Genomic DNA, 11,640 nt, shown 5'->3' with positions numbered 1-11,640 from the left:
TAGCAGTTCATCTCTACCTCAATTACACTTTCACACTTTCCACTTTTAGGTACGTACCTTTCCATGATGAAATTGTGAGCTCCGAGAGGACAAGATCCCAATTTCTAGGCTCACTTTCTGCCCATTCCCATCCCCAAGTATATAGCGGGCAAGCAGTAAGTATTTGTTGAATAACTGTATTTGAAAAGCCCATTTAGAAAGGTTCATCTAAATTGTAAAACAGCTTTATCGAAAATTCAGTAAGTTTCTAAGGAAAGGTAAAAACCAGTTACAACTGAACACTAATCAGATATTTTAAGGGAAAAGAAGTTTGTACATGAAAGACACTTGGTTTATTGCATTAAAAAACTTTATTTCATTTAAAAGGTCCAATATAAGCCAAATTAAACCCCAAACCGACAGCTACACTTAGAGATATCCTGAACTAAATGGCACTGTTTTGAGTTGTGTGTCTTATTAAAGGAGATCATTTGCTATTACCACCACTGCCCTAAAAGTAGTTCTACAACAGAAGCTGGTATTATAATACATAGCAGATACTTCAGATGTCATCTTTCATGCAGAAGTTAAAAAAGCAAACAGGCTTTTCTATTCTGTGCAGGTATAAAAAGTACTACAGAACAGGGCCTGAATGCCTCTGACATACAAGGTGTAACTATAAAGGAACTCACTGGCGCTGTGTCCCTTCATTCAAGCAGTCCACGTGCTTCCCCCAACAATACTAGTGCCATTAAAATACTGTTCGGGACAGTACTTTGGGATTTCCCCTCATCAGGTGCCGACCAAAGGAAGTGGTCGATCAAGCTGGGGGATAGACTATCACAAAATGGGATCACAGAGCAATGGAATAGCTTTCCTAGTGGGCAAGTGATTCGGAAGACCCACCTCACCAGTATTTCCAGTCATGGCATCATTTACATAAAATGATGCAAGATCTAAATTCCGGTATGTGTGAGGATAAATTAAAAACAGCTTGTTACTTTATAGCTACACCTTGGGTTTCATTAGAGGCGGTAAATCTAACAGTGTGTCTAATGAGTCCTTCTGGAAATCACTTCAGCAGACAAGTCAAATAGCCTGCAAAAGAGAAGACACGGCAGACGGCGTAAGACATCCTGCCGAGGTTCTCAGCCTTCTCTTGGAGGACAGACCAGGGCCCAAGGACAGAAGTTCCCAGGAGGGAAGGAGGCTTCAGCTCCACCTAAGGAAGACCTTTCTAACGGAGCTGCTCAACAACTGAATGGACTGCTTGGTGAGGTAGAGTCACTGGAAGTATTCAAGGTGGAAAGATCACCCTTGTAGAAGAGACTCCTGTATTTGTTAAGAGGTTAGACTGGATGAACCTCAGGTCTCTTTCAATTCTGAGATTCTAGAAAATTCCCTCAGGGAATTCAGAAGAGAATTCCTAAAAGGAAAGAGAAAGCACACATATGTATACTTTTAGAATCCTCTTGAGTTTTTTTCTTTTTTTCAAAAGGTACAATAGAAAATGTAGTCTGCTGTCTTTAAAATGCATATTCACCTTCCTACCACTAATAATTAGGAAGGGTCCATTATGACTTCTTTATATTATAAAGAAAAGATGGATGATTACATTTATAATTTCTGTAAATACTTTAGAAAAAAATGCTTAAAATCTAGTAGTCAATGCCCTAGAAACTTTATAGATTTTTAGGTAATATGCACAGATACAAATACATTATTAAATACAACTCACATCTGTGTTTTATTATACTCTAAAATATACAGGAATCTTGATGTACTGAAAGAGTGCAAGTAAATACAGTATTCAAGCAGTCACTATTTCTATTTACATGCTCATTAATTCTTCAAAAACCCACAAAATTATCAAATAGATCAAAATACTGTTCTGTGTTTTCACACTTTATATTCAGAAAAACCAGCTGATAATTTACAATGTCATAAAGTTTCCAGTTTCACAATACAAAAAGAATAAAATGAAATTGGGTATCATTTTGTGAAAATTTATGGAACTCTACCCAGACCTGGAAGACCCCCTACATATGCGAAATCATTTTCACTGGGAAAGTGACAGTTACAGTAAAAGCAGACCCATATAAATTGTTATTTAAAAGCCTCAACATCAGCCTCTCCCCCCTCTTTTTGTTACTTAAAAGGCAGTCTTCCAATTCGGCAGGCAATTGCTTCCTTCCCTAAACAGTAGCATGTTATAAACACCCTACTTTAAATGTCAATAAGACCTAAAGGCTTTAGTATTTTAAACCTTGCCCAATATAGAAATGCCTTCCAAACCTGATGGCGTTAACTTATGAATAACAAGGGAGTTTCTCTTTTTGATTCTTCACTAAACAATGACAACAAAAATCCCCCAATCCACTGTGGAGGCACAAGGGTGACACAGGCGATGAAGGTGTACCATCCAAAGTAGTGAGATTGAAAACTCCACTCCCCAGGACCACTTGGCTGCAATAGGGTGAAAATCATATACTTTCTGATTTCATGAAATTTCCTTCTTCTAGGAAACTCTTTACATTTTCAAACAAAAATAGTTCAATTTTAAACCTAAACCATTCATAACTGGGCAACAATAGCCCGACCCCAATCTACATCATGTCTACATCACAAATATTTTCACCCTGACTGCACCCAATCAGCTGGTTTTCAATTCTAATATTATAAAAGTTGGAATTTTAAAATTTTTATGTAAAAGAAAAAAAAATGTAAAAATACATCTGCTTTCTCTCATGGTTTAATACAGTATTAGAAGGCTTTCAGATGTTTTCTTAAAAAAAAATCAACATTTAAAACCAAATCTCAGCTTCATTTTCAGAAATATTAAAGTTTGGTTTAGATAATGTCTCATTTCACCCGCTCCAGCTTCCGCAAAGTGGCATTCTATTACAACCCTTTGAGTTATTTGGTCCTTTGGCAATTTGCTGTGCACATCATGCCTACTGTACCAAACTTTTATTGCCCTTAAATTTAGTTGTAGTTTTACTGATAAAACTGAAATCTAGTGTCTTTATCTCTTCTTTCACCATAGTGTTGCTTGTGTGAGCAGATTAGGGTACACAGTGTCCCAAGTAATTCCTGGCACTGCAAAACCAAATTACATAATTCCACAAAGCAATGTGCCATCAAAGTGTTTTCCTCTGGTCAAGTCTATTTCAAGATTCTAGAAGTTCCTTTTGCAAAACTTGCCTTTAAAACTCTTCTTCCTAATGTTACCGCATTTCTTCTATTCGCCCACTCTGTCATCTTTCCTCTTAGGCTGAATTTGTACGTGAATGAGAAAGTGCCTTTTTCCTGAAAAGCACAGTTTGAAGCGTCAGTGCCAGAACTCCCCCCTGGACCTCTGGCTCAGCCGGTCAGTAGGTCTCCGAATCGGAGTCATTGAGCTCGTCCACATCGGTGTATAAGTACTCCTGCTCCCCGCTGACGTTGTTGAAGCTGCAGTAGGAGCTGGGTTCATTCCTCATGATGGGCAAGGCTTCGAAGCTCACTGTTTTTGAGGTGTTTGTATAACGGTTAATGGCATTGAATGTCAGAGATGATAAAGGGCTACTTGATGAGACAGGCATCATGGTGGCCAAAATGAGAGCGAGGCAATCAGCCACGTCCTTGTTGGGAGCACAGGCCAAAGCTGGGGTATAGCCTAGAATTAAAGATAAAATTTAAAAATTACTCATCCTAAGACTCTTTTCACTAACATAAGGAAATAAGCCTAAAGGCCTTCAACTTTACACATACTTTAAATTACCTAGCTTATATAGTAAATTGGTTTTACTGGAATGACTCAGAACTTTCCAATAAGTAGAGAAAGAGGAACGTCATAGAAATCTAGGGTGGGAGGAGACCTAACAGACTACATTATAGCAGAGGAAACTGAGGCCCAGGATGGATGATTCCTCCACTATCTCACAACTTATCTCTATCCATCCAGATTCATAGACAATATCAGACTAGAATAAGGGGAAAAAAAACAGACTGACCAATCTTTGTTCAGAATGGTGGGAGAGTCTTACTGTTAATTTGTCGTTCTGTAAGTGCTTACATGCTGAGAAGCCTAAATGTGCACAGATTCATGAATGAGGCTCTGAGCAGGTGCTCAAAAGATGCTTGTTCAATGAAAGACACATGGCCATCAATTAACTTTTCTTTTAGGGTCACAGTCCACTGAAGAAAAACAGATAAACTAAACAGGTTTAAAGCTCCTAAGTCAAAACAAATGTTTCCTTTGTATATGTTCCCTTCTTTAGCAGAAGACTGACTTTAGCCCTAAGGCACCACAGAGTATCAATACAACAAAGTAAGGAAACACTTGGTTGGGTAGGGAGAGAAGATGGTAAGAACATAGAGCCTAATTTAATCATCAACCTCTGTTGTTACTGGAGCAATTTATAACTGGATCATTAATGTGAAGGTTAGAACTGACTGTAAAATAAGATGGGTACTTACTATGACTTGCCAACTTTGGACCGTGATTACTATTTCACATTGCAAAGTATGTCAGAAGACATCAGGTCACAGGCGACCTTCATTATCATCTGTTATACTATCCCTTCCATCTCTTTATAAGGAAAAGCTATATAAAACCTTGAAAATGATCAACAAAGATTGCCTATTGGCTATTGATTTAGAGCCTCACAATGTGACCAAGTATCTTATACAAGTTAGCGATTTAGGCTCCTGATTTTAATCTATACAGTTGCTGTATTTCCAGAAATGTAATTTACTGATAATGAAAGTTTCTTTTATAGCTAGGAGAGTCTGCACTTATCTTAGTGGGTGATACCACTCACTTCTATGGATTTCATGACTACATTTTACTAATGATTCCCAAATCTCTATGTCCAACCTAGATCTTGCTGACTTTGGGCTCCAGATCCATATATCTACATCCAGTTACCCACTTGGAGTTTCGAGTGAACTTTTCTCATGTCCCTAACTGAACCCAGCTCTTCCTCCTACATTCTCATCTTAAACAATGGCACTTCCCCCGCCACATCACCCCATGCCAGGCTGCAGGCGACTTCTTCCCTCCCCGGGTTCCATCAAAAGGGCTCCAGAGGGCTTCCCTGGTGGTGCAGTGGTTGAGAGTCCGCCTGCCGATGCAGGGGACACGGGTTCGTGCCCCGGTCCGGGAGGCTCCCACATGCCGCGGAGCGGCTGGGCCCGTGAGCCATGGCCACTGAGCCTGCGCGTCCGGAGCCTGTGCTCCGCAATGGGAGAGGCCACAACAGTGAGAGGCCCGCGTACCGCAAAAAAAAAAAAAAAAAAAGGGCTCTAGAAACGTCAACGTCCTTTCATCTCCAATGTCTCTGCCTTAATTCTGCCCACCCCCTCCTTCCACCCCTAACTGTGAACTTGTTTCCTAGTCTAGGCTTGCTCCCCTTCAGACTAGCTGCTGTCTCCCTGATACACAGATCCTTTGCCACTTGACCTAAGAGACTCTGGTGTAACGCAGTACTCAAGCTGCCCTGCACTGTATCTCTAAATACGTCACACTCTCTGCTTAAGAAGTTTTCTCCCCACTTTTTACTTGTCCTTTGGATTTTGGCTCAGAACGCACTTTTGGGGGATGCCTTCCCCGATAGCTCTCATGGCATTCTAGGGTTATTCTAACTGAACTACTTCAAGGGCCTTGTGACAGCCTGTTTATATGCACTGCCATTCAAGGAAGTAGGCTGTCTTACTCTACACTGTATCTGCAGGATTTAGCACGGTTCTCGGCACATCATCACCTAACACATACTCACTGAGCCCCACATGGCCAGGCGCTCTTCTAACTGCTTAGAGTAGATCTGTGAGTGCAGCTGACAAAGACTCCTGCCCTCATATGTTAGAAGATAAACTCTATGGAAAAAAGAATGAGGAAGGAGTAGAGCAGGTTAAGCAAGAGCTGAAAATGCTATGGGGGGTGTGCAGCAGGCTGCAGTATAAAAAGGGTAGTCAGAATGGGATTCATTGAAGAGATGATATTTGAGTTAAGACTGGAAACAGGTGAAGGGTTTAGTCAGAGATTGTTGGGGGCAGAGTGCTCCAAGCAGAGGAAGCAGCCAGAACAAACATGACAATGCATGCACATCCCTGGTGTGAGGCGCCGCCACAGCAGAATGCGACGATGGAGGAAGAGTAGGAAATGAGGTGGGAGAGGTAATGGCGAGCGGGATGACCCAGTAGGGCCTTGGAGATCATTTAAGGGTTCTCAGTAAACTGAGATTCAGAGGGAAGCATCTTCCCATGTATTCTGAAAGGATCGTGGCCAGGGTGGTAGATGAGGGAAAAAAGTGGGCATATTTTGAACATACTTTGGAGGTGGGTCAGTAGTACATGCTGGTGGACTGTGCCCTGGGTGTGAGAGGGGTCAAGGAGCAACTGTAAGGATGGAAACGGCCACCAGCTGAGCCAAGGGTGGCTGTGGGCACAGCAGGCTTGGCAGAGGGGGAGAGAAAGGCCCATCAGTTCAGTTCTGGACATGTGTACTAGACATCCACTGTCTATTAGGCAGCTGGAGACAGAAATTTAGGAATTCTCAGCACAGAGGTAGTGTTTAGAACCAAAGGACTGGATGAGGTCACCCAGGGAGTGAATGTACGTAGGGAAAGCAAAAAGAACTGAGTACTAAGTCCAAGAGCCCTCCAATATTAACAAGCTGGGGATAGCCCAAGAAATTATAACTAGTACTGTAGGAGGAAAACTAAGAAAATGTGGAGTCCTGAAAGCCAAGTAAAGAAAGTTTATCCAGAAAAAGGGATACACCTGAAACTAATATAATACTGTATGTCAGTTATACCTCAATAAGAAATGAGTAAAATAAAAAATAAACAAAAAATTTTCAGTTCCAGTAAATCTGGTTATTTAATCTAACCAACAAAGTAGTGAGTTACAAATCCTCACCTGGTTATCAATTCAAGGAACCAGGCATTTGTGAATGAAGAATGTCCTAGGGACCTCCCTGGTGGTGCAGTGGTAACAATCCGCCTGCCAATGCAGGGGACATGGGTTCAAGCCGTGGTCTGGGAAGATCCCACATGCTGCGGAGCAACTAAGCCTGTGCACCACAACTACGGAGCCAGCGCTCTAGAGCCCGCAAGCCACAACTACTGAGACCGCGTGCCACAACTACTGAAGCCCCCGTGCCCCGCAAGAGACGCCACCGCAATGAGAAGCCCACACACCACAACAAAGAGTAGCCCCCGCTCGCCGCAACTAGAGAAAGCCTGCTCACAGCAACAAAGACCCAACATAGCCAAAAATAAAATGAATAAAATAAAATAAACAACAAAAAGAAGAATATCCTAAAGAAGGATATTATAATCAAATCATATGTATTCTCTCCGACTCTCCCTCTTATCCTGCCCTGAAAGATCTGTACCTGCTGATCCCGGGAACAGTGTGCAGCACAATGGAAAGTATGGAGATTTTGAGGGGGAACAGCAGACACTAGCTATGGTAAATCGCAACCTTCACATCCCTTATTCACATATGTTTTCAATTCCACATTAAAAGCCTTTTCTTATTTTTAAAGAAGGAATAATCAGTTGTGTGAAATTCTGATGTGTCAAGTGAAAGGAGAGGTGACTCTTAGCATTGCAGTGGTCACTGGTGACCTTGCTGAGAACCGTTCTGTAGTGCGGTGGGAGTAACAGCCTGACCAGGGGGGATTCACAAGAGCAAGAAAAAGGGGAAGTGGAGACAGAGGGAGAGCCAACTTTTGAGTAACTGTGTTGCAAAGGGGAACAGAGAAATATGGCAACAGCTGGTAGGAGCAGTGGGAGTAATGAGAGATTTTTTAAGATGAGAGAAATAACGTTTTTATGCTGATGGGAGTAATCTAGAAAGATTCCTACAAAAAAGTCATTATTACAGGACACGAAAGCAAAGCATTGCTAAAGTGACAGTCTCAAGTACGCAAAAGAGGATAGGACCTAGTGCATAAGTGGGAAGATTAGCTTTAGACAAAACCTGGCATTTAAGTAAGGGCCTTGATAAATATTTGTTGACAGAACAAATTCTTTGAATACTAAGATAACTAAACCAAAGTTAGTAAACCCTAACTCTGATTTAATAAATACATGAAACTCAGAAGTTCACCTGTTAGATGGACTTTTCCTGCTTCTCTTGCCCTTATTCCCTTTGCCACAAAGTATAAGTTCTAGTCAGTATTAACTTCAGCTCTTCTCTTTGACCAATAAAAAATATCCAAGTCTACTTTACTTCAAATATGGATCATCGAAAGATGAAAGCTTCTAACAGGTTAAGGAAAGAGATCACAGAAGCTACTTACCATTTTCATCTACTGCAAGCACACTTGCTCCTTTCCCCAAAAGTTCTTGAACCACCATTGTTAGCCCATTTCGGGCAGCAACATGCAGAGGTCTGGAGGGAAAAAAATATGTGTACATGTACATGTGTGCACGCCCATGTGTGTGTGTGCTCGTTCACTCTCTCTATCCTGGTTGTTGAAGACCATTTTTGCTTGGCTGTGCAGATCTAGAGATGCAAACTGGAGGCCCGTGGTCCTGACAGCAATGAAGATGGGAGCAGGCCACGGCAGAGCCAGTGTGCAGTGCACTGTCAGGCCTCGTCATGCACCTGAGCTCAGCACTGGGCCCATCAACAGGTTTCCACCTTCACCAAACCCTTTTGTGAGTTTCCTTCAAGACTCAATGTTTGAAGAGATTTTACTAACTCAACTGCCTTGTTTTTTTTTTTCTGTATACCAATGTTTATTTAGCATTATATATAATAGCCAGATACAAAAAGACAACTGTTGTATGATTCCACTTATATGAAGCACCTAAAAAGGCAAATCCATAGAAGAAGAAAGTAAACTAGAAATTCTCTGGGACTGGGTGGGGGTAAGGGCAGTGGAGCAGATATTGTTGAATGGATACTGATAAACTGTCTTCTTAAGTTGTTTTAAGAAATGTGGTTGGCAAACACGTATAATAGAATATACAATAAAAACTGTAAATTGCAACAGCACAAATTCCAACAGGCTCTGAAAACAGTTTACAGGTTCCATGACTCATTTTTGGACCCTTAAGGGATCTGACTGATACATGAATGGAAACCAGTATTATAAGGTTTTTCTCTTTACTAAGTCTCAAAGTAGAATAGCAAATGAAAATGGAGAGAGGACAATGGGAGACACTGATCCAGGATTTAATGAGTCACCTGGAGGCTGGCGGTTCACAATTAGAACTTGATTATTTCTGAAATCTCTCTAGCTCACAGACACGTATAAAACTTTTTGCCTCATTTACTGCTAGTGTCAAATAATGTATTATTCCAGTTGGTTGCCATAAAATACACAGAACAGTATTACTTTCCTCCATAAAACTGGACTGAGAAACAACACATTTCAATTCAAAAGCTTTTTTAGCAATATGCCTTTTAATTATGATGATTTTAGAAATGAGTTTTGTCACTTATAAGAACTGTTCCTTATTTTTTAACTGCTTCTGTGATAGACTGATTCCAATGGTCCCATGTTAAAAAAGAACCCCATTAATCATTTTTATAATTATAGGTCACAAGGTTTACACTAGACACTGAAAGTACTCACGTTTGCAAAGCTGCATTGGTTGCATTGATGAGGTTTCTATCTGTTATCTTTTCCAGTATTAACAAGGCACTAGTTTCATGACCCTAAAATTATGGCAAATAACTCTTAAAAACTTCAGCACCATTAAAGATAAATTTATACACTCAATACACCCCAACCCTAGTCCATGTAACACATACATCACCATACATATGCCATGCATTTTCTTGGCTAATGCCTTAAATATTTGCCCAAACATGTGTTGGTGTAATGGGGTTACAGAAGAGGACAGGAATATTGAAGATCAGAGAGATTAGAGAAAGACAATCATTACGTTTAGGCTTGTGGTCCAAAACTTACTTGGCTTACTGGAAACTTTCATATACCACGGTGCTTAACACATCAGTATTTTTTCCCAAGAAATCTGATGTCAGTGATTATTAGAGAGGTTTGGTCCCTAGCTCTGTGCATTTTAGTTAAGTGGAAAAACTTTAAATGCCACTGTTGATATTAACAATGAAAATATATCCTTAAGATGTGTACCTACCTTGCTGCAAGCCAAATGGAGGGCGGTGTTTTTACTGTTATCTTGTAAAGTCAGATCTGCACTAGCACTGCTGACCAGCATCTCTGGGAGGAAAAATTGTATCAACTCTTTTGCTTATGAACATACACCTCAGATTACTAATAACTCACTGTAGAGAAATGAAGACAGAAAGGAAAAATATCCCTCTAGCAAAATCTTAAGTGCAAAAAACACACTGTAATATAAAGGTCTATACCATATTTTTATACTGTTGTATAAGTAACAGACAAGAACAACAGCAACTAACATTCCTTTTGTGAGGTCTTACTAAATTTCAAAGACTGTTTTAAGTGTTCTGGATTTATAGTAACTTATTTACCCCTCAAAACAACCCTAACAAAGTAGATGCTGTTATTTTTTTCACTTTATAGATGAAAAAATTGAGGCATGAGGTTGCTTAGTTGGCAGATCTAGAACCACATTCGATCTGACTCCAGAGCCAGGGTTCTTAACCACTATCCTAACACTGCCTGCTAACGTCACTATTCAATCAGTAAGGGCAAATGGAAATACTGTGGGCCTAAATGAAAACGTGGGTATAAGCAAGTAAAAGGTTTTAAATCTCAGAAGCGGTGAGATAACTAATGCAAAATTCAGTGAACTAGAGTCAGATGGGAGCTACATTATACATAAGCAATATCCACACTTAGAATAGTAAAAGCCTTAAGCAGTTTTTTTACCGACTGTATTTGTCTGTCCGTTTTCTGCAGCCATCATGAGAGGTGTTTTCCCAGAGAAGTCCACAGAGTTGACATGAGCATTATGGCTGAGTAGCAGCTGCAAACACTCTACATGGTCTGTGAAGGCGGCCGCGTGGAGAGGAGTTCTGCACACAGAGAAATGGGAAGACTGGACTAAATCCGTGCACTGTATACTCTTTAATTTATGAAAGCAATTTTCAAGGGTTTACATACTAGGCATTGCTTGGATACAAACAGGCTTAAAGGGGGGAGCTTACTAACTCCTGCCACAAAAATTTGTGTTTCTGATAATATAGAAGTCCCTTAATTAAACTAGTATAAATTATGAAATTGCCAAAAAAATTACATCATTAAAGGAAATTCTGAAAGAAATAAATCCTGACCCAAATACTGCCATCTATTACAAAAGCTGGACTCTTCCTATTTAGAAATCTGTTAACTTTACTAAAAAGAGTCATTGGGTAACAAACACATCTTTTTTTTTTTTTTTTTTGTGGTACGCAGGCCTCTCACTGTTGTGGCCTCTCCCGTTGTGGAGCACAGGCTCCGGATGCGCAGGCTCAGCGGCCATGGCTCACGGGCCCAGCTGCTCCGCGGCATGTGGGATCCTCCCGGACCGGGGCACGAACCCGTGTCCCCTGCATTGGCAGGTGGACTCTCAACCACTGCGCCACCAGGGAAGCCCCAACACACATCTTCTTTAACAAGGGAAATCTTTTAGCCAGGAAGACTGGCTAAAAGTCATGGTAGAAAAGCCTTTTATAATGAGAATGTAATTAGGATTTTGTAACAATTTATACTTGTAAATATAAAATCAA

The 11,640-nt window shown here is 40.6% G+C and overlaps 1 protein-coding gene across 7 annotated transcripts in view; it reads right to left on the bottom strand.

Annotated features, from left to right (window-relative positions):
- Window positions 1–331: 331 nt before the first annotated feature.
- Window positions 332–11,640, bottom strand: part of ANKRD28 (ankyrin repeat domain 28) — a 186,195-nt gene continuing 174,886 nt past the window's right edge. For 5 of the 7 annotated variants that reach the window (XM_027086571.1, XM_027086572.1, XM_027086569.1 and 2 more), the window contains 5 exons: window positions 10,802–10,947; window positions 10,083–10,165; window positions 9,557–9,639; window positions 8,273–8,364; window positions 332–3,637 (listed from right to left, as the gene is read on the bottom strand). In XM_027086571.1, coding sequence (XP_026942372.1) covers window positions 3,351–3,637; window positions 8,273–8,364; window positions 9,557–9,639; window positions 10,083–10,165; window positions 10,802–10,947 — 691 coding nt within the window. In that variant the 3' untranslated portion in view covers window positions 332–3,350. Of the gene's footprint in view, window positions 3,638–8,272; window positions 8,365–9,552; window positions 9,640–10,082; window positions 10,166–10,801; window positions 10,948–11,640 lie in introns of those variants that run through there. The other 2 variants (XM_027086574.1, XM_027086573.1) reach the window with 2 other exon arrangements.

The sequence above is a fragment of the Aethalodelphis obliquidens genome, unplaced genomic scaffold (assembly GCF_003676395.1).
Source record: "Aethalodelphis obliquidens isolate GAN/ISIS:26980383/991018 unplaced genomic scaffold, ASM367639v1 scaffold56, whole genome shotgun sequence".
In the NCBI taxonomy this organism is placed as follows: Eukaryota; Metazoa; Chordata; class Mammalia; order Artiodactyla; family Delphinidae; genus Aethalodelphis; species Aethalodelphis obliquidens.
This window is presented reverse-complemented; position numbering and strand designations above follow the sequence as displayed.